This window comes from Argopecten irradians, chromosome 4 (genome assembly GCF_041381155.1).
Source record: "Argopecten irradians isolate NY chromosome 4, Ai_NY, whole genome shotgun sequence".
Classification (NCBI taxonomy): Eukaryota; Metazoa; Mollusca; class Bivalvia; order Pectinida; family Pectinidae; genus Argopecten; species Argopecten irradians.
Genome location: NC_091137.1, coordinates 10,873,291 through 10,895,614, shown reverse-complemented (window position 1 = coordinate 10,895,614; position 22,324 = coordinate 10,873,291). Strand labels below are relative to the sequence as shown.

At 36.8% G+C, this 22,324-nt stretch overlaps 2 protein-coding genes and 1 pseudogene across 5 annotated transcripts in view; 1 reads left to right on the top strand and 2 right to left on the bottom strand.

The window, feature by feature from the left end:
• Window positions 1-22,324, bottom strand: part of LOC138320579 (uncharacterized) — a 63,378-nt gene that overhangs the window by 28,397 nt on the left and 12,657 nt on the right. Inside the window, exons 1-2 of one of the 4 annotated variants that reach the window (XM_069263649.1) lie at window positions 16,526-17,378; window positions 1,627-2,357 (exon numbers count right to left, since the gene is read on the bottom strand). The exons of 2 other annotated variants lie outside the window; for them this stretch is intronic. Coding sequence is in view for 1 of the 2 variants with exons in the window: in XM_069263644.1 (XP_069119745.1) it covers window positions 16,526-16,767 (242 nt within the window). In the remaining variant the exon portion in view is untranslated. Of the gene's footprint in view, window positions 1-1,626; window positions 2,358-16,525; window positions 17,380-22,324 lie in introns of those variants that run through there. One more of the 4 variants, XM_069263644.1, reaches the window with a different exon arrangement.
• On the top strand, window positions 2,496-6,354 carry LOC138320583 (uncharacterized). The gene is made up of 3 exons (XM_069263653.1): window positions 2,496-2,878; window positions 3,497-3,715; window positions 6,198-6,354. Exons 1-3 carry the CDS (start codon window positions 2,667-2,669, stop codon window positions 6,352-6,354), a joined length of 588 nt encoding a protein of 195 aa, XP_069119754.1. The 5' UTR covers window positions 2,496-2,666.
• LOC138320580 (uncharacterized) lies at window positions 6,053-15,243 on the bottom strand (annotated as a pseudogene).

Genomic DNA, 22,324 nt, shown 5'->3' with positions numbered 1-22,324 from the left:
TTATTTATGTATTTCTTTCCGGAATCTGCAAATAACTGTATAAGGAACCCGAAGAACAATACTCAGTACTGACGTTCCTAGTGCACAATGCGACATCAGAATAGTTGTATATTGAAAGCATCAAAAACAAATGTGACACAAACATCCATCCAACATTTATAGCACAGACTGCATGCATGATCGTCTCTGCATTCTCGCTGAGATAATGACTTAAAGTTATGCCATATTGCACCATAATAAAATTTACTGATCCCCTATAAAGTGTTAGGGGGTCACCATGTGCAACTCTCCGCCAATCATTAGGGGACATTTCTGTCCATGGTGCAATAAAAGTCTTTAGTGGGTCTTTGACTTACCAGCGTGAATAAACTAATGGTAGTCCTTCATGCCTGAGCATGTCAGTGATGTCACAAGCCCGATTTCAGGTCCTTAGGCCTCTTATGTATTGATAAGAAGTTATTTGTTAAAAAAGTTATTTTAAAGTCATATGTGACCTTTAATGAAGGTCATTGTAAATCTTTTGACCAAAATTGGTAATTAGGTACGGACAGACAGCGAATTTTGCTAAAAATATATTGCAAAATTAAAAAATATTCAATTTTATTTTTAGAATTTCCCAAATATTTTATTCAAATAACCGGAGGTCATGTAAAAGTCTATTCAAATACAAGGAGTTGAAAAACAAAGGTAAAGAAGGAAAAAATCGGGACCGCAGAATTTTATGCAAATAACTGAAATATTCAAATAACCGTTCGATTATGTGGAGTCCTCTGTATAGGTGAGCGTTGCCATTATTATATTATCAATGTGCAGCTATGCGATGAAAACTTGTGTTTTACACAATTCCATCAATATTGATGGTTCTAATGTGGTGGATTGGCAGTGGTGTGCTCATGATCACTTAGTGAAGTTATCTTACAGTGAAAGATGTTGTCTGGTTAATTTTGTTGCAGGTATGTAATATAAGATTTATGTAAACAGTGATAGAATAGGAAACGGGGATGGAGCTATAGCCACCAATACAATATGCTATCGCATGAGAGAGAATGAGTGTTTAATTCTGTATACATATATATTATTGAGGGACAGAGTAAATAAATGAAATGATGCGTTTGTCTGGTCCTATAATCTGTGAGATGTAGAATATCACTACAATATATATTCCACACGATGGTGTATGGTTTAGTGTAATAATATCATAATGTTCTTGTGTATGTTTGTGGAGAGGACCAAGAATTTGTGTTTGTGGAGATGGCCAGCTTAGATTTTCCATTATGTCTTGTACTGAGCTTTTGTTTACAATATCAATCTGTTGTGCAGTATGCTGCTCTGCATTGATTGTTATCAGTTTTAAAAGCATTTAAAGCATGTTCTTTTGTAAAAAAAAAAAAAACATACATGGAAAACTGCCCCATATATTGTATTGTAAAAGGCCGAGAGTAGTGTGCCACAGCAGGGCTCGAACCTGTGACCCCAGACTTACTGGTCCGCCGTTGTAGCTACCGACTGAGCTAAAAGAAATTCCCCTAGCGCGAAGGTACAAGGCAACCGTATCACTATCTACATGTAAAATAAAACCTGCTACAGTATTACATGTGAGTAATATATAAATGAAATACATCTTACTTAGTTGATACTGAACGCAGGCCTTTAGGCCTCTGTATTCAGATCTTAATCCCCATTGTATATAAGTTTAATTCTGTTGTCACTTCCAGATGGTATGATGTGATTATTGTTTGTGTTGGTGATGTAGCTCCTGCCTTTGAGTTGCCAGTGTTTATCCAGCCTGTTTTCAAAGGTGTTGAGCGTTGGTGACTGTACAACTTCTTCTGGTAACAAGTTCCAATCATTTACAACCCTTTGTGAAAAAGAGTATTTTCTAATGTCCAGTCGTGATCTTGCCTTTTCCAAACAGTGTGAATTCCCTCTTGTTCTTTTGTTACAATGTACTTTAACCAGACCAGCAGAACCTTCACTTCCTCCGCAATATTTTGTTCAATCCTCTTCTTTGCATTCCAAACCAAATTTTTCACTTTATTTCTTGCTTTGGTGTATACTCTGTACTTGCTTTCATCCTTTGTTTCCATGAATCTTTTCCAACTTCTATCCTTTCTGTGTATTGCTTTCACAATACTTCCATGTAGTGGTTGTTTGTACTGCTTCTTAGCTGATTTCCTCACTGGTTTATGATTGTTTGTTGCATTCATTATTTTCTCTACAAATCTATTGTAATTTTCATCTACATATCTGTTTAATAATAATTCCCATTTTAATTTGAACTCTTCTCTGTTTTTTTCATAATTCCCTCGTTTGTACAGCATTTTCCTATCCGTGTGATTTTTTTTATCACTGATACACTGTAACAATATCATATGTATGATTCAGTAACAATTAATGATAAACAGTATTAAACACAGCGACATACTGAAGAATTTAAAGAGTATATCCAGTGTATATTACCGTTATTGTTTTGTATCAGTCATATTTAAACTAAGAAGAAGTCGAAAACCGCGTCGAAATCGGTACAAGAATAACAAAGTTACGGCGCGTTGAAATCCAAGCTTTTACCTGAGAAACAAACCGCAATCAAGCTTCTAAGCGACTTGCTCCAATTTGGGGCCCGATAAGCTGTGACGTCACTGCGGTAATCCACACGATTAGGCAATATGGCGGAAAGTGTAAACAGAGGCGAATTTGAAGGAAGCGACGACGATATTGACTTGCATATGTCAGATGGTTCATCATCGTTTGGTGATATTAGTGATGAACATGCTGTATGTATCCAGCCTTATTTATTTGAGCCAGAAACATCGACAGAGGAATCTGACAACGAAGCCGAAGATACCCAAGCTCAACTACGCGTTGGAAATACCGACTGGTAGGCATATCTTCCTGTAACGTGATTGTAGTACCAGATATTGCTGATGGCAATTTGAATTTACCGACAGTGAGCACAGTTGATATTTTTTTGAGAAAACATATAATTGTTTTTCAACTCATCGTCGCTGTGGACAGCTGTCCCATAGTAATTAAGCTGTTTAAATTTAAGTGACATTCACTTCTTTGGATGTAAAAAATAAACTGACATCTATTCGAAATCAACTTGACCAAAAATCATAACGATCTTTTCAAAAGTGAACTGTACCGTATTTTTTTGTCGGCAAAATCAATGACTACAGATCTAGAATCCCCATCACAAAATTAACTTCAGTACATTGGTGTATGTAATAAACTTATGATATCCAATCCTTCAAACAATATTGAAGATTATTTTGAGGAGTAAATTGTCAGCGCAGGTATAGGATGTGCTCTGGAGTTGAATTTGTATGCGGTGAAAGTGGTATTTCCTAAATCTAATTTACAGTATATTATGCTGATTTCCTTTATATTTATTGCAAAATGAATATCAGTGTACATGACACTTGTTCGTCTTTCTTTGAGGCACAGCTGAAATCTCTTTTTTTTATCATGAACTGTTCTTTTTTTTTTAATCTAGGTGTACATGTCAGTGTTATTCCCAGATATCAACAGAAAGGGAGTCTGTCTGCTGCCAGGAAATTGCAGAAATAAGAACTATGTTGGAAGAATACCCAGGTGACCAATGTATTTCAACAACACAGGGGTTCCAGAGTGTATTCTTAGATCTGCAGGTGTTGAGAACAGCGTACTATGGCTACAGACAGCATCATGGCGATATTGAAGGTGAATCTAATGAGTAAGTTCTTCAAATTCTATTCTCAAGAAGTTGATAAGATGGTATGACACCAGTATATAAACAAGAGGCCCAGAGGGCCTGTATCGCTCACCTGGTTTGTAATGCCAAGTAATGTTCTGAATACAGGTTCATTGTTTCTTTTCTGAAGGAATTTTAATATTAACCTCTAAATCCCCTATTGGGCCCCGCCCCTCCTGCCCCCGGGGGACCAGAGCCAAAATTTTTACAAGTTCTGTTCCCCTTCCCCCAAGGATGTTTGTGGCCAAATTTGGTTACAATCCATGTAGAACTCTATGACTAGTAGCGATTTAAAGGATTTACCTCTATTTCCCCTATTTGGCCCCACCCCTCCTGCCCCCAGGGGGTCAGAGCCAAAATTTATACAAGTTCTGTTCCCCTTCCCCAAAGGATGTCTGTGGCCATATTTGGTTATATTCCATTCAGAACTCTATGACTAGTAGTGATTTAAAGGATTTACCTCTATTACCCCTATTGGGCCCCGCCCCTCCTGCCCCCGGGGGACCAGAGCCAAAATTTAAACAAGTTCTGTTCCCCTTCCCCAAAGGAGGTTTGTGGCCAAATTTGGTTACATTCCATTCAGAACTCTATGACAAGTAGTGATTTAAAGGATTTACCTCTATTTCCCCTATTGGGCCCCGCCCCTCCTGCCCCTGGGGGACCAGAGCCAAAATTTATACAAGTTCTGTTCCCCTTCCCCCAAGGATGTTTGTGGCCAAATTTGGTTACAATCCATGTAGAGCTCTAGGACAAGTAGAGATTTAAAGGATTTACCTCTATTTCCCCTATTGGGCCCCGCCCCTCCTGCCCCCAGGGGGTCAGAGCCAAAATCTATACAAGGTCTGTTCCCCTTCCCCAAAGGATTTTTGTGGCCAAATTTGGTTACATTCCATTCAGAGCTCTATGACAAGAAGCGATTTAAAGGATTTACCTCTATTTCCCCTATTGGGCCCCGCCCCTCCTGCCCCCGGGGGACCAGAGCCAAAATTTATACAAGTTCTGTTCCCCTTCCCCCAAGGATGTTTGTGGCCAAATTTAGTTACATTCCATTCAGAACTCTATAACTAGTAGCGATTTAAAGGATTTACCTCTATTTCCCCTATTGGGCCCTGCCCCTCCTGCCCCCTGGGGACCAGAGCCAAAATTTATACAAGTTCTGTTCCCCTTCCCCCAAGGATGTTTGTGGCTAATTTTGGTTACAATCCATGCAGAACTCTAGGACAAGTAGCGATTTAAAGGATTTACCTCTATTACCCCTATTGGGCCCCGCCCCTCCTGCCCCTGGGGGACCAGAGCCAAAATTTATACAAGTTCTGTTTCCCCTCCCCCAAGGATGTTTGTGGCCAAATTTGGTTAAAATCCATGCAGAACTCTATGACAAGTAGCGATTTAAAGGATTTACCTCTATTTCCCCTATTGGGCCCCGCCCCTCCTGCCCCTGGGGGAGCAGAGCCAAAATTTATACAAGTTCTGTTCCCCTTCCCCCAAGGATGTTTGTGGCCAAATTTGGTTACAATCCATGTAGAACTCTAGGACAAGTAGCGATTTAAAGGATTTACCTCTATTTCCCCTATTGGGCCCCGCCCCTCCTGCCCCCAGGGGGTCAGAGCCAAAATCTATACAAGGTCTGTTCCCCTTCCCCAAAGGATTTTTGTGGCCAAATTTGGTTACATTCCATTCAGAGCTCTATGACAAGAAGCGATTTAAAGGATTTACCTCTATTTCCCCTATTGGGCCCCGCCCCTCCTGCCCCCGGGGGACCAGAGCCAAAATTTATACAAGTTCTGTTCCCCTTCCCCCAAGGATGTTTGTGGCCAAATTTAGTTATATTCCATTCAGAACTCTATAACTAGTAGCGATTTAAAGGATTTACCTCTATTTCCCCTATTGGGCCCTGCCCCTCCTGCCCCCTGGGGACCAGAGCCAAAATTTATACAAGTTCTGTTCCCCTTCCCCCAAGGATGTTTGTGGCTAATTTTGGTTACAATCCATGCAGAACTCTAGGACAAGTAGCGATTTAAAGGATTTACCTCTATTACCCCTATTGGGCCCCGCCCCTCCTGCCCCTGGGGGACCAGAGCCAAAATTTATACAAGTTCTGTTTCCCCTCCCCCAAGGATGTTTGTGGCCAAATTTGGTTAAAATCCATGCAGAACTCTATGACTAGTAGCGATTTAAAGGAAATGTTGACGGACGGACGGACGGACGGACGACGGACGCCGTGCCATGACATAAGCTCACCGGCCCTTCGGGCCAGGTGAGCTAATAAATATATCCAGTACTGAGTGTTTATTCTGATAAACGTACAAACAACTGATACTAAAATAGATCATTTATTACATAACAAATAATCATTTATTACATAACAAATATTCATTTATTACATAACAAATATTATTATAACAAGCACTTTACTGGATGGACAAACAGTTCTCAATTTTTAATAAGATTTTATTATTTGCAGAAAAAACAGATACATTGCATACAGACAGCTTGTGAGATGGTGCTGGGGATGGTTAGGAAGACACGTCCGTGTTCCGGTTCCATCATGTGCGGTTTCCATGATTCGGCAGGCTTTCCCCTCAGCAGATGGACAATATGTTGGCTTCAAGCCACATTAACTATTTTGACCAAGTGTGCAATGAGTGTTTCCATTTAAAATAAGACGATCTGAATGTAATATTATGTCTAAAATTAGCGTAGAATGTTGATTTTATGTGATATAAAATTAAAATTGTTTACAAATGAGCTAATGAATTTGTCTTTTACAAGGAACAGTAATATAATCACAAGGAACAGTTATTCAAACAAAGTTCTTTCAATATTATGAGGAAAACACTACATCCGCTATCCTAACAATCCTGGCCGAACCTAGATCGGAATGATGCTATGGCCTGTATCTTCTCAGGGTGTAAGTAATCCTGGCAAAGTGAAGGTGGTGCCTCTCCCAGGGTCCATTTGTTTGCATTCATGGAGCTTTCTTTAACCTTATTTATTGCTGTTTGTGTCAGGATGTCCACATAGCCTGTAAAAATGGTATACAAGTTACTTTACATATTCATCCAACAACTTGGGTTTTGAGCAATATCACTGTACAAAACCTTTTTGTAGAATAATTGCATGTACATAATAACAAGAAGAAAATACGTGTTAAGTTGTTTTAAATATTATTAGCTTAATTTGCAATGACCTAAATGAAAGAGAAATATTTGTTTTGTATATTTTCTATATAAATACAATACAGGTTAAATTATATTTATGGTGATTTAACAAGAGATATTTATCACCAGTCTTCCTCTAATTTGTTAGGACAAGAATTATTCAAAAAAGATAAATATTTTTAATTATTTCAAAAATAAATTCCATCTCACCAAATGTGCACTTTGTCTTTACTTGTCGAACAGTATATTCGCCATTTTTTTGCTTCGGAAAGGTTATTCTGCACTGTCTTCCACCATTTGGCAATGAAGCTTGGTCCCTCGCCGAGTTTTCATTAAAGTGGAGGGCAGCAAGCAAAAGTCTGAGAATACACATTAGGACATAATTTTTAAGATTGACATATCAAATGCTGTGAATAATGTTATATAAAAATAATTACATGGTTCTCGTTTATAAAGAATTTCACATATATATATTTAAAATCTTTGGTGAATTTTTATTAATAATTTGGATGACTGTGCGAAAAATACATACATTATGTGAAACATAAACTCAGAAATATTAGATGATACATTATGAAACTTACCGACTGTGCATGCCATGGTATGAAAACCCGATCATTTTTGGGGCAAAGTGGTTAATCATGGAATGGTACGCTTCCAGTTCCGAGGTCTGTTGGCATGTAGATAGCATTGGAATGTCTTTCTTCATCTGACAAGATGATATCACTGTCTGTAATTTCTCGCAGACTTTCGTTGCTAAATAATGAAAAGAGACATAAAATACAACTTGATTTATAATAATTTGGACATGTAAGATACAACATTGCAGGAAAAGAGTAAGTTCTTTCTATCAAAACAGAAACAGGCAATTTTAGACAATTAGTACCTTTCTAAAATAGTTACTTGCTCTACACAAGTATCATGGTTGGAAATTTGAGCATCTTACTGCACTTCAGTTTCTATGCCAGTGATTTACATAACATTGATTTTGTAGAATTGATCAGAGAGAAAAATAATGCAAACTGTTACTTGTACTGTAAATATGCAATGACAATATTTAAGTCTTTGCCATTTCTCCAACATTATGCAGACCATATGATCTGAAAATGTTATGGGGCTTTGGTTTTATTTAGCACAAACACAGTATACAGTTTTAATACCTGGTTTTAGCCATCTCTTTTTCCTTGTACTGGAGTCCAATTCACCACGTGTGCATGTTGGAAACAGACTTCCGTGGCCACTATGGATGTTTTGGATGTGATTTCCCACACTCTGCCATTTCTCCCACATCATCTTTCCATCTCCATCAGGGGTAGACCCAGCAACCTAATACAGGTGGTTGGTGATGCTGCGTATCCAGCTTGTCAGGGCTTCACACTCCTTTTCTTTTGATAGAGCAGTTAACTTCTTCTTCAAACCTAGAAACATAAACATAATATTAGTTAATTGTTAACTGAAATTAGGAAGTTTAGAAGGTTTTAATTGGGTTTGTCAGAGAAAAAGTGTTAAATATTACAATAATAATACATTCTTGTTCCGTCAATGAATCATTGTCCTCAGTTGAGGACAATGTGTGCAAACAATAGAAAAATCCAAGTTTCTTCTGACCCTATCACCATACATAGACATAATGACAATTTCAACAAGGTAAATGTCTAGATTCCCATGTACATGTGCAGCTTTACATTACAAACACACATATGTGTAGCAATTATGTATTTTAGTAATTAACATTTTACATTTGTATTATCATTATATTTAAATTAAGCAATACCTTTTGCCACATGCCACACATCAAAACTCTTATCCACTTCTTTATCTGTACATGGCGGTCAGTAACAATTGTTCCAATGTGGACTCCTTCACCTTGTAGATAATTGATGCTTCGCACTAACCCCTCTTTCTCCATGTGGTATGAACTTTTTACCTCATTACTCTGAAACAATGAAGATAATACATATTTTGTAGTTATATAATTAATACTAAATGGTCATTTTATTAGATACGTATGTGTGTATTTACACGAAAAATTATCATGGAGTTGTTGGGAAATTTTCTTTTTCAAAACTCTTTCCTTTCAGACCAAAAACTGATCAAAGGCAATCTGATTAAAATACAGATCCTTATTATCACTACGTTTGATATGAGGATCTGACAACATCCCATTAGGGGTCACGTCAGGATGACCTTTGGAAATGACCAATCAAATTGGCACTGCCAGAATCTTGGCTGGGGACGAACTAGTTTGAAAAAGCCGTCCGAATTATTTTCGTGCACGTAATCATCTCGCCCAAAGTGCATAACAATGCGAAATGTGTATGCTTACTGGGGCGAAATAGCGTTATCAATTGACGTAGAAATGTGTAGAAAATGTATTTGATCTGGAGTACACGCGGTAAAAGGTCATCCGAACGTGACTCCATATGGGATATTGTCAGATCTTATATTAAACGGAGTGGTTATAAGGATCTGTATTTTAATCAGATTGGATCAAAGGCAATTTACTTTATATATATATATATATTATATGGTATGTATAATACATTTAGGAGTCTTCACGTGCTAATTGTATCAAAAATAGAAAACAAGTTTGTTGGTCTTTCTAAGTTATGAATATCTAAATGCATATTGCTTAGACTTGTTACCAAGATAATAACAGTAGTACACTAAAGTAGTTTATATATTTACCTGAACCAACTGAACATCAATGACAATGCCCTGGTCTAGGTCCATTACACTGTAGCTGCCAAACTTTGCAGAGTGACCAGGGGTGTCTGCTCTGCCATCACCACCAATACACACTGGCAGACCGGTCTGTCTGGTCTCATGTATATATGAAGTCTGGTGGTCCTTTCAAACTTCCACAATGGTAGGTTGTAAATAGAAGTGCTGATGGTTCATGAAAGTGCTGTACGAAATAGTAGGAATGTTCATGAAGTCAAAGAAGCGCAGTAGTTTAGTTGGTAAAGATCCAGAAAACAACAAAGCACACGAGATAGCCAGGTTTCCAGCTGGAATAGACCCCACCATTGGTTGGCTTGCCCAAGTTCTGTGAAAGCTACAAAGGCCACATTCTTGTTCCACCATCAAAAGTGATCCTCGTACGCTCTTCACAAAACCATTTGTAGCACCTGCACATCTTGGACAGTTGTTGAAAAGTTCCATTAAGTTCTTCTCATACACAATGAACTTCTTTTCGTCGAGTCTGTTGAAATAAAAAAGAGAGTACAGGAAATTAATAATTTTGTTACACTTGTTTATATCTTATCACAATGGTATATATATAAAAAAAAAAGATAAACTACAAGGTGCCTTAGATGTAATATTTCATGATGTTGTTACAAAATATGATTTTGTACCATTATGATTCATTTGTTTAATAACTACTTATAAAATTGTTCACATATATGACTTAATATAATATATCTATGTAATTGGCAAATAAATAAATATTTCTTATAAATAACTCAAAATCAGGATAAGAAATATGTTTTTTCAATAAATGTGATAAATAATGCTTTAAGTTCTCCCATTAAATACATGTAAATACCTGATACATGAAATAATTTTAAATTTTAAATTACTTTTTCAAAACCAAAATCTCTCTTAACCAAACAAAATAACACTAGAGCATTACCTGACATGTATTGTAATGGTTTAACTTCTTTGCTTTTGTTTGTTTGATTACTTTACGTCCTATTAACAGCTATGGTCATGTAAGGACGGCCTCCCATGTATGCGGTGTGTTGCATGTATGTTGTGCGGGGTGCGTCTTTTTGGGAGACTGCGGTATATTCATGGTGTGTCTTCTTGTATAGTGGAACTGTTGCCCTTTTTTTTAGTGCTATATCACTGAAGCATGCCGCCGAAGACACCAAGCAACACACTCCACCCGGTCACATTATACTGACAACGGGCGAACCAGTCGCCCCACTCCCTGTATGCTGAGCGCCAAGCAGGAGCAGAAACTACCACTTTTATAGACTTTGGTGTGTCTCGGCCAGGGGACAGAACCCAGAGCCTTCCTCACATGGGCAAACGCTCAACTCAAGGCCAAAAGTGAGGCGGTGCCAAGGGAGGCATTAGGAAAGATAAAGTCAGTTAGGAAGAAGAGAAAAGATAAGATCCTAAATTTAGTCGCCTTTTACGATCATGCAATAGGGGCAGCAGGTACAATTCTAACGCCCTACCTGCAGGGCAGAACTTCTTTGCAAGACTCTTATCCATAGTACGTTTTCAAACAAATAAACAATAATAATCATAATATATATATAACAAAAAAAAAAGATGAAAAATTTGTCCAAATATTTGAAAAAATGTACCTTTCTTGGTCATCGTCACTATCTGATATCTCGCTAATAGATGACTCATTGAATGAAACATCAGACTCTCTATCTGGCCCTTCATCATAAATGGACCATGGGTCACTGTCAGTGAGACTGGGCTCTGGTAATGACACATTAGCAGGTCTGGGAGTCAGGTCTGGAGTTGGGATGATATGGCATGTTACACCAATATCTCTAGTCTTTGGAACTGTGGTTTGACAAACTGAGAAAAATAGAAATAAAAATAGTATTAATTTTTTTTCTAATATACACAAACAAGAGCAGCATCTTTACACATTTTGGACTAATTTGATTAATTGTACAATTCTACAAAAACATATATCATTCAAGCCACAAATCAGTTGGCAGTGTGTCAATAATATTTTCAGTCCACTTTTATGGAAATAAAAGTTCAATGAAACAAAGAAAAATATGGCCTACAAAATGGCCTATGGGTGATTCATAGGTCAACTACACTGTAGGTGAACTCTGGTACCTTTATCTCTCCCAATAGACTTTGTCTGAGTGTAATGAGACCTCCTCTGTGGTTTCTTGTATGATAGCTAGCTGGCATCCGACTGATCTAGTTTCTGGATTTTCATTCAGGACTGGCTGTGGAGGTTGATTCTGAAAGTAACAATCACCCAAATATTACATAAATATATATATAGTATGTATAAATAACACATAATTAAAATTTAATATTGGTAGACATTAATCATCAAATTGATTATTACAAAAGGGTAATTCCATTTTAACAAATTATAGTGATGTCAAAGTTACTTATATCATATATGATTTCATCAACAATGTGACAAATCAGAATGATAGATGTATCTCACAAATCTCATATACAGTCAAAATGAGAAAGTATACTGCATTTTCATAAATGTACTAGTTATGGGACAAAATTATGATTTTTTGATTGATATACTGAACCCAACCAGTATTTGTGAAGGAACAGTAGTCATGATTTGGGATTTTTTTTTATTGTTTGCATCTCATGAAGCATATATATATATATCATTTCCACCCTAATTAACACAACACCAGCCTCAACTGCTCGTCAGCAGCTCCAGACATTCAGAAATCAGGATACACAGTAGAATATGCACACAATCACGACTACTGGTTGGGTCCCAGTACAATCTTATTTGTGTATTTTATATATATAAATTTCTCACCTCTTTCTCTATATCATCAGAAGGATTTTCTTGTTGGCATATAAGTTGCTGAGTCTGCTGGTCTTTCACCATTTTGTCAAATTCCTTGATTACCTACATTAAGAATAATACAAGTAAAAATTTATTACAAAATGTTTAATTATAACAAGCAGATTTTGAGACATGTGTACACAAAGAACAAATGCAGTGCATACATGAATTATTTACAGAAACCTGATTTTAATTATTACATATTTTATACAATTAAATATTTCTAAATAAAATCACTGGTGAAATTAAACAGAATTTCAATTATAAAAATAAAATGTTTTGAATATTTTAAAGTAAAGAGAATTCATTTTGTGTAATAATTATGGCTATCACACATGCACACATGTACTTGTGATATACAAATGTAACGTTACACATGTTATATGTACACAGTGCAGTCTACTACATGTCCACTACACAGTAAATTAATATGACACCAACGAGAAAGTATTATTTCACAAATTATGAAATAGTAGAATGCACATACCCTAAAGTTTTCCCTTTTCATGAAGGCTGTTCTAGGTCTTTTACAGTGCGTCTACGCGTCGTCTCCAAGTCGCTTGTAGCTCGCTTCTGGCCTATATCAGGAATACTGGGGGTGGTAGCTACAGAGCTCGAGGGACAGGGTGAAAGCGACACATGTATCGTTGGTACGGCATCTTTCTCTAAATCCTTCCGCTTTACAGACTTACCCATCGATTCCATAATACGGTATTTCATCGGATAGCTGTCCACTGTAAAATAGGCACTACACAGAACGGAATGTTTGGATAGTCCTGCCCAGTCTTTCCTCCTCACTTTCACAAACGAAGTCCAGAGCTTCAATATCGAAGGTCTATTCATTGGGAAAATGTGTAAACTTACATTATCCTTCGTTGTATTGCTGCATCCCCAAGCGACACATCTCTTGCCATACGAGCTCCGTTGATCTTCTGAACCTTCCGTCGGCGATCAAAAGTGAAAATTCTCCCTGTAACGCTAGATCTACAAACAGTGTAATGGCGGCCGTGTTCCTGCAGTGACGTCACAACCACAAACGAGATTTAAGCGAGACTTTGGCAAATCCGTTCAGGTGTGATTTTAACATTTTTTACGATATCGTCATAACGGAGCCTTCCTTTTCGCCCAAATTTTCACATCTTTCTATTTTGATATATATTTATTAAATTTTATGTTTAATTTTTGCATTGGATATACTCTTTAAACATTCTAGAGCTATATTTTACATCCAAGTTGAATAAAGCGCCATATCAATCACATTAAACTTTATTGACATCAAAATGTATAAATTGTAAATTACCCCTAATCGGGCCCCACAATCTCTGTAAATACATAACCCCTGCTCGATTCGTCAAGAGCGGGCGGCCGCCGGTGACCCGGCGAGGCGGCTAAGTCACTCGATTCAATGAAAAAGTGCGCCGGTTGCGCGACCGGCGTACGCCCGATCAGCCGGTTTTGAATCACCGGCTAATACCGGCGCAAGATGGCGGAATAAAGGTTAGATATTTGTATACGAAACTTTCTTTAAGCAAAACTCATTCTGTTCAGACATAAATTCTCCAAACATTATGATTTTCTTGTTGTATTCATGAACGGACAGGAATTGAAACCTCTTTTGATACACACAGGTATGTAGATATACATTTATGAAGCGAATATATCGAGATGTGCAGTGATGTATAGACTTAGATATATATATAGCCCAGGTTTTCTCTATAGATATTTTTCTCTATATAGTGTAATACGTACGGTGTCGCGGCATTTTATAGAACCAAATGCCTATGCATGTACATTCTATTAGTCTGATTATATTAAAATTTGTAAATCTAATGTATATAAAATTTAAATGTTTTATTCCAAGTACATAAAATTTCAATGACTTCTCTTGGACTGTTTATCAATAACAATAAAAACATATTTTTAAGGTTTATTCTGAGGTTTTACACTTTCGAAAACAACACATTTTTAAGTTGTAATGAATCGTTTTCGTCAAACACATGTAATTCAGAGTGTAACATAAGAAAATAGATTTATATTTACAGTATTATACCTACATGTACATTGTAAATACATAATTCAGAAAGAATGCTCAAAAGTGAATATGATTGTACGGGCATTGTTAATACCTTTGTCAAGACATGAGAAAAAGAAGTCTACTGGTGACTTGTAGTAAGAAATGAATATAATAAAATAGTTTACATAAAGTTATATAATGATTGGCGTGTGGCCCAATGCAAGGAGCGACAGTGCTTGGAGCGACAAAATGCCCTGCCGATAACACGCGACTTTGCGATAAAACAATCATGTCGCTCTGTCGCATTAGCGAGAAAATAAGATTTGTCGCACCGACAGTGTATTTTTGTAACGTTGCAGTGTCACTCCGCGCATTATCGCACTGTTGCTTTGCATATTGTCTTGTGATGTGCAATTAAATTCCAAGCTGGAATGCTTGAAAATTATCTCATGTTATATGTATGTAATTCTACAATATAAATTACAATGCACCATACATTACATCAAATATGCATTACAACAGGAACGCGCGGAGCGATTTTGTGAACGACAATGCGACATGGCAGATATAGGCCATCATATATATTTTCTATTTCATAAGAAACTTCAACAAAAGAGATTAATGTAGTATGATGCAATTTCTTATATCTGTTCTTTTGGAATAAAACAGCATACACGTGTATCATGCACGATGAAGAAAAATGAGAATGGAGGGGTTGTTCATTTTCCAAAAGGCGAAACAACAACATGACATTACCCAGTCACGGTAACCTATTGATTTAAACTATAATGATTTATCAATTAAAGGTAATTTCTTAAAGGCCCACTACCTTTCCGGAGCAAAATTTAAAGGTTTCTAAAAATCATAGATAACATAAGAAAATCTATATCGATGGCCTAAGATGAGGTTATAACATGAAGCTTATGCAAGATATCCTGCGTAATATGTGATAAAAGTTGGGTTTCATTTCACTGTTTTGCCTTCTGGCGCAGTGATTATCAACTACCGCGCGGCATTTAGGACGACGGCGGGAAACATAAGACGACCCGCGTTATGAAAATTAACATTTTATTTATTTAAATTAAATTGTTCAGAAGGTGATGATAAGTGTAGTATTAACTGTAAGTTGATAACTTTTGCGACTCTATAAAATTATCAATCTCGTTTTACATTTCCATTTTAAAAATTAAAGCCGTTTCCGAAAGGTAGTGGGCCTTTAAAGTTCTTGGCCCGGAATTGAAAAATACGAATATTCGAAAGCTATTTTTTTATTGGCAATATCGCTTTTTTCCAAAAACACATTCTATTATTAACTCTACCATTACTATATGAAAAAACAATCACTCATTTATTATGAAACCAGTGATAAATCTACGTGCGCATCCCGAGTCCTAGACCCACAAAATTTTAAAAGGACCCATTAAATTTCTGGGAATGGGTCACTTTAACACTGTGGGACCCACTGTTTTCACAATAAAGATAGAAAAGGACCCATGAAAAATAATCGTAGATTGAACACTGTGAAACAGAGACAACCACGCACATGCGTCGACTATTTAATCGCTTTTAACTTGTCTAATATAAAAGTTGTAAACGTACAATTAGAAATATTTTCTTACTCGTGCTAACGGTAATTTTAGCGTAATAAATGTTTACAATAATATAATATTAACCAAATTAGAATATCATGCTATCTATTTGATCAACTTAAATTCAGTCTTCGATTATGTTTGATGCAAAAATCAAAATGTTACTAAAGCTCTGAAGAAATGTCCGTCATGATGTAATACGCCGGTTATGCTTGTTTTGCCAGGTCGCCCGGTCGTCGCCCGGTCACGTGACCGGCGTACGCCGATAGCCGCTTTTCAGAACGAATTGAGCAGGGGTATTGGAACTTGATGTTTTAATACAAAATCTATATTGTAAGAGTCATTTCCATCCCAAAAGTAAGATTATGTCCACGATTATCAATATACGAGAGCGAAAATCGATGATCACGTTATAAATCTGCTTTAGTCCTATAGAATCTATAGGAAATGAAATTGAGATCGCTGTTAGGGTACGATAACGATACTCACATGGCGAGGAGGAAAGCTGCTACTTCATGATGAAACTTGAGGTTTTCTTTTTCTTTAACCAAATTCCAGCAGTCGATGTTGTCGCCGATAAACACTTTACTTTTCTGGCGTTGCAGTTCATATTCTAGCTTTCTTTCCTTCTTCTCTGTAGGCGATAAATATGACGGCCTTCCACGCTTTCGTGTTGGATTGGGCGAAGCCATATTGTTTTTGTTTGTGACCTGCAGAGTTGGCTCACGCATGCGCTGACAACAGGCGGAGCCTATGTTTTTCAGCAGTACTGCCAAAAATCGAATTACCTTTTAACCAGTAGCTTATTTGCACGGTAATTAACGAAAAGTTCATAACTTGTAATGTTTATTAACATATTGTTACGTTTGGTGGTTCACGCTATACCACATTCGTGTCATTCACATTACACTTTAAAACTGTGCGAGAATCGAGTGTGTTAGCCTACGTTGTTTCACTAAGCTTGACGTGTGACAGACGAGTGTAACGAGTGCGAATTATGAGCCGATATCAATGGGGACAACCTACGTCATCGGAAGGGATATCGGGCACACAAAAACAATGAAAAAACGCCCGCTTCAAGATGAAAATCGGCTGAAATTATGACATAAAAGCAATGCATCTTCTAAACCTATCGCGCGTCAAAGACAGTGTATTGTTAGAGACTCTGTGAAACTATAAGATATCGTCAAACTAGCTCAGATAATGCAAACACCTCGACACAATATTTTTCGACAGCAGGGATATCGGTCACATTTTATTCAATAAAACGTAACAAGTTGTAAAAAAATAAATTTTGCTGCCACAAAACCGTCCCATTTACTAATATGTAATATATGACTATTGAAAGAAAATATTTCATTCATTATATCGTCTAGTGGAGAAACATAGACGGTGCTTAATTAGAAATTATGAAAGTGATATCGGTCACACTTAGAACTTTAGGGGTAACGGTCACATCCAAAATTACGAAAACTGAATATTACAGCATTGTACATGTAGTCGTTATTTACGCATTCATGCAACTCCAGTGGAAAAGCGCCAATACACTTTTATTGAATTTATCTGATCTTGAAAGATGACTTTTTAACCGATTATCAGCAAATGGTTGGCGAGCTATAAAAAACCTTTCCCCCCATTGTCATCCATCCGTCTTTTGTTTCTGTTATTTCTCTGAAAGTACTGGAGGGGTTTCATATGTAGATCCAGTTATGTATAAAATATTTCGGGATCAATCAGAAATAGAGATGGGAAACAAGAAAACATTCATTTGTTTCGATACAAATACATGTATTTGCCAGAGAGTATTAAGGATCTATTTTAAATTTCATGTTTAGAAAATCATCTTTCTTGATTCTAATAGTTGAACTTGCTGCTATGGTTCAAATTCCACATGTGAGCATAGTTATGCATATTTCATATTGGGACCGATCCATTGACACAATGGCCAACTGGTAGTCATCTTTGGTTTTCATATAGGAGTTATTACCCATATTTATGTACTTAATGGACCTTTCTGGAATTTTATAAGTACTATCTCTCTCTTTACCATTGTTGTGCATAATGCACAAATTAAAGCACGGTAGTCGACAACTTGAAGTTCGTTGCCATGTAGACATACAATTATCAAATATCTTGTCTGATATAGATATTTTGATATTCATTTATGTCATAGGGTTGTATTTATTAATGCTCATTTTTGGGACAGATAATATTACAAAATAATGAATATTTGGCTATCTTGGAAATTTTTGACTACCACGGTGCTTAATAGCATTCATATACATGTAGATATATTTACTTTTTCACTGCAACCCCACTATTTATACTTACCAAGTGCATTTGACATTCAGGGGTGCATGATCTGCTATCCGCCTATTTTCATGTAACGTCATAATTTTTGTGCCATCGATCACATAAACTATAGTTGTTTCGTCCTTGACGATATTGCTTTTTTCCTTAGATATGCAAATATCTTTAAATGTTATCATACAATTGTTATCAAATGAAAATGCGTCCAGTTGACAATTAGGGGAGCATGAATGCCAACTGGACATCGGCTAATTCAACATGAAGCGCTAAAGATATTGGACCCACATATCAAATTGACTAATTTGCAAATCCAATGGTAGACGTCACGATGTTTCCTGGGCCTCTTGTTATCGACTGATTTGCTTTTATAATTTGTTTGCGTATGATCATTTGTGATATTGTTGTTAAGATATTTTCTATTTACCTTTTCAACCGTTATAGTGTGTTTATTTGTATAAAGCAAATTATTGAGTTGAAAATCTTTGGAGAAACTATCAGTGAACTGTCATGAAGAACTGTACAAACGCTATCAGCTAAAAACCCTCAGTGATCCTGTCTATCTTGTATTCACGTATTTCCGTTGCTTATAGATCAGTGTGGTTTTCCTTTTGTTTACATCGGATGCCTTTACATCTTTAAGTTTTATGTAGTTTCTTATATATTGTCACTGCGAAGTTTTTAAATTATAATTACTTTAACACAGAAACGTACTTCAAAATAGTACAATGGTACTACATGGAGATGTAATTTGTCTTGGTAAGGGTTGCCCCAGTTCCACTTTGCTTCAGCAAGCATTCCACGCAAAGGCAATGCAAGAACAAATGGGTAAGTACAAATACATATATAGACAAAAACAAAACAATATACAGTGTACGAATAACCAAAGTATTCAGCAAAAAATAGCTACGATAATAGTTATTGATGTTTCATGTATCTCGGTAGTATTTCCTCTTGAATGATTAGATAAGGAAAACCAAGCTGCAATATTTCAGCAATCTTTACGAAGCGACAAACCATTTCAAAAACTTTGGATTTGACCGTTACCATGTGAACGACATTCTTTTCAAAAACAAAACGCCAATTATACATGTACGTCACTTTTGAAGCGGATAAAAATGAACTATAGTTACTACTTGAAATATAAGGTAATTTATATCAGTAAATAACAATAAAGTTACGAAATTTACACTTGACATATTTTCAGTGAATAAATTGTGACCGATAGCCACGCTGTAAAAACAAAAAACGGACGGATGACGAGCAATGGACGAAAGGCGATTTCAGTAGCTCGCCAACCATTTGCTGATAGTGGGTTAAAAGTCATCTTTCAAGATCAGATAAATTCAATAAAGGTATTTTTGCGGCGTATCCACTGGAGTCGCATGCTGCTTAAATAACGACTACATGTACAATGCTGTTATATTCAGTTTTAGTTACTTTGGATGTGACCGATACCCCTAAAGTTCTAAGTGTGACCAATATCCCTTTTATAATTTCTAATAAAACACCGTCTATGTTTCTCCACTAGCAGATATAACGATTGAAATATTTTCTTTCAACATTCATATATTACACTTTAGTAAACGGGACAGTTTTGTGACGGCAAAATTTGTTTATTTACAACTTATAACGTGTTTGTGAAAAAATGTGACCGATATCCCTGCTGTCGAAAAATATTGTGTCGAGGTGTTTGCATTATTTGAGCTAGTTTGACGATTTCTAATAGTTTCACAGAGTCTTTAACAACACACTGTCTTTGACGCAAGATAGATTTAGAAGATGCATTGCTTTTATGTCATAATTTCAGCCGATTTTCATCTTGAAGCGGGCGTTTTTTCATTGTTTTTGTGTGCCCGATATCCCTTCCGATGACGTAGGTTGTCCCCATTGGATATATTGTATATATTTGTTGTCAATAAGAAATTATGTAATAACTCAATCTAGTAGATCGTTTGTGAAACATCGCTGCATGTGTTGCTTTTGTGAGTCGTAATATATTGTTGTTGTTAGTCATTTTAATCAACTGGTAGTTCGATCACTGACTAATGACTAACTGGCCATGCTGTTCTATTTATTGAGATTAAACATGCGTGTAAGCCACAACCAATCACTGCCATGTTTTCAAACAAGAGGCCCATGGGCCTTAACGGTCATCGGACTCAAGGCACAAAATAACAAAGTCACAGTATAAAGTATTGGTTAACGATTAATATAAACAATACAAGGAACTCCTTAGTTGAATATGCAAGTTTCTGAAATAGGTAAATGTCATTTGTTGAACAAACTTGGTAGCCGTTCATCCATATATGGTTGTAACCCATTAAGGATTAATATAAGGAGGAGTCAGATTTTAAAGCCAAATTTCAGCAAAGCTCCCATTTTGGACCTCCATCGTGCTATCCCCATTGGTCTTTGCTCGGTCCTTTATAAAATATGATTGTCCTCACTTAAAGTTCCCCCTTCTGAATCAATTAAAACCCCTATAGAGCAATTTTCATTGAGATCGGAGACTGAACGCGAAAACAGGAAGTGGGCCAGCGGCCATCTTGGAATACCAAAATCTTTACGAAAATGTTTGCATGTTGTTCGGCATCAATTCAAACCCGTATAGACCAATTTACATTGAGATCGGAGACTGAAACCTTAAAACAGGAAGAGGGCCAGCGGCCATCTTGGAATACCAAAATCTTTATAAAAATGTTTGCATGTTGTTCGGCATCAATTAAAACCCCTATAGACCAATTTTCATTGAGATCGGAAACTGAAACCTGAAAAAAACAGTAAGTGGGCCAGCTAAAATTAGCCCTTTTGGGGCTCCACCCCTCAGCCCCTAGAGGTCGGACCAGGCTCATTTATATAATATAATATTGTCCTTCCCCAATAATGTTTCACACCAAATATAGATGTCCAAGGATGAAGGAGGAGTAGGACTTTGAAACTAAATTAAAGAAAATTTCCCCATTTGGGGCCCCAACCCTCAGCCCCTTAGGGTCGGACCAGGCTCATTTATATAAAATATGATTGCCCTTCCCCAATGATGTTTAACACCAAATATAGATGAAATCCATCAAAGGATGAAGGAGGAGTAGGATTTTAAAGCTAAATTAAAGAAAATTTGCCCTTTTGGGGCCCTACCCCTCAGCCCCTAGAAGTCGGACCAGGGTCATTTATATAAAATATTATTGTCCTTCCCCAATGATGTTTCACACGAAATATGGATGAAATTCATCCAAGGATGAATGAGGAGTAGGATTTAAAAGCTAAAATTAAGAAAATTTGCCCTTTTAGGGCCCCACCCCTCAGGCTCTAGGGGTTGGGCCAGGCTCATTTATAACAAATATGATTGTCCTTCCCCAATAATGTTTCTCACCAAATATGGATGAAATCCATCTAAGGATGAAGGAGGAGTAGGATTTTAAAGCTAAAATTAAGAAAATTTGCCCTTTTGGGGCCCCGCCCCTCTGACCCTAGGGGTCGAACCAGGTTCATTTATATAAAATATGATTGTCGTTCCCTAATGAAGTTTCACACCAAACATGGATGAAATCAACCTAAGGATGAAGGAGGAGTAGGATTTTAAAGCTTAAATTAAGAAAATTTGCCCTTTTGGGGCCCCACCCCTCAGCCCCTAGGGGTCGGACCAGGCTCATTTATATAAAATATGATTGTCCTTCCCCAATGATGTTTCAAACCAAATATGGATGAAATCCATCCAAGGATGTAGGAGGAGTAGGATTTTAAAGATAAATTAAAGAAAATTTGCCCTATTGGGGCCCTACCCCTCAGCCCCTAGGGGTCGGACCAGGGTCATTTATATAAAATATTATTGACCTTCCCCAATGATGTTTCACACCAAATATGGATGAAATTCATCCAAGGATGAATGCCTGTACGAAATAATCTGGTCGGACTGGAATCGGAATCTGATCGGATTTCAATGTTCAAAAATCTGCACGGATAAATATATTCTCTTTACAG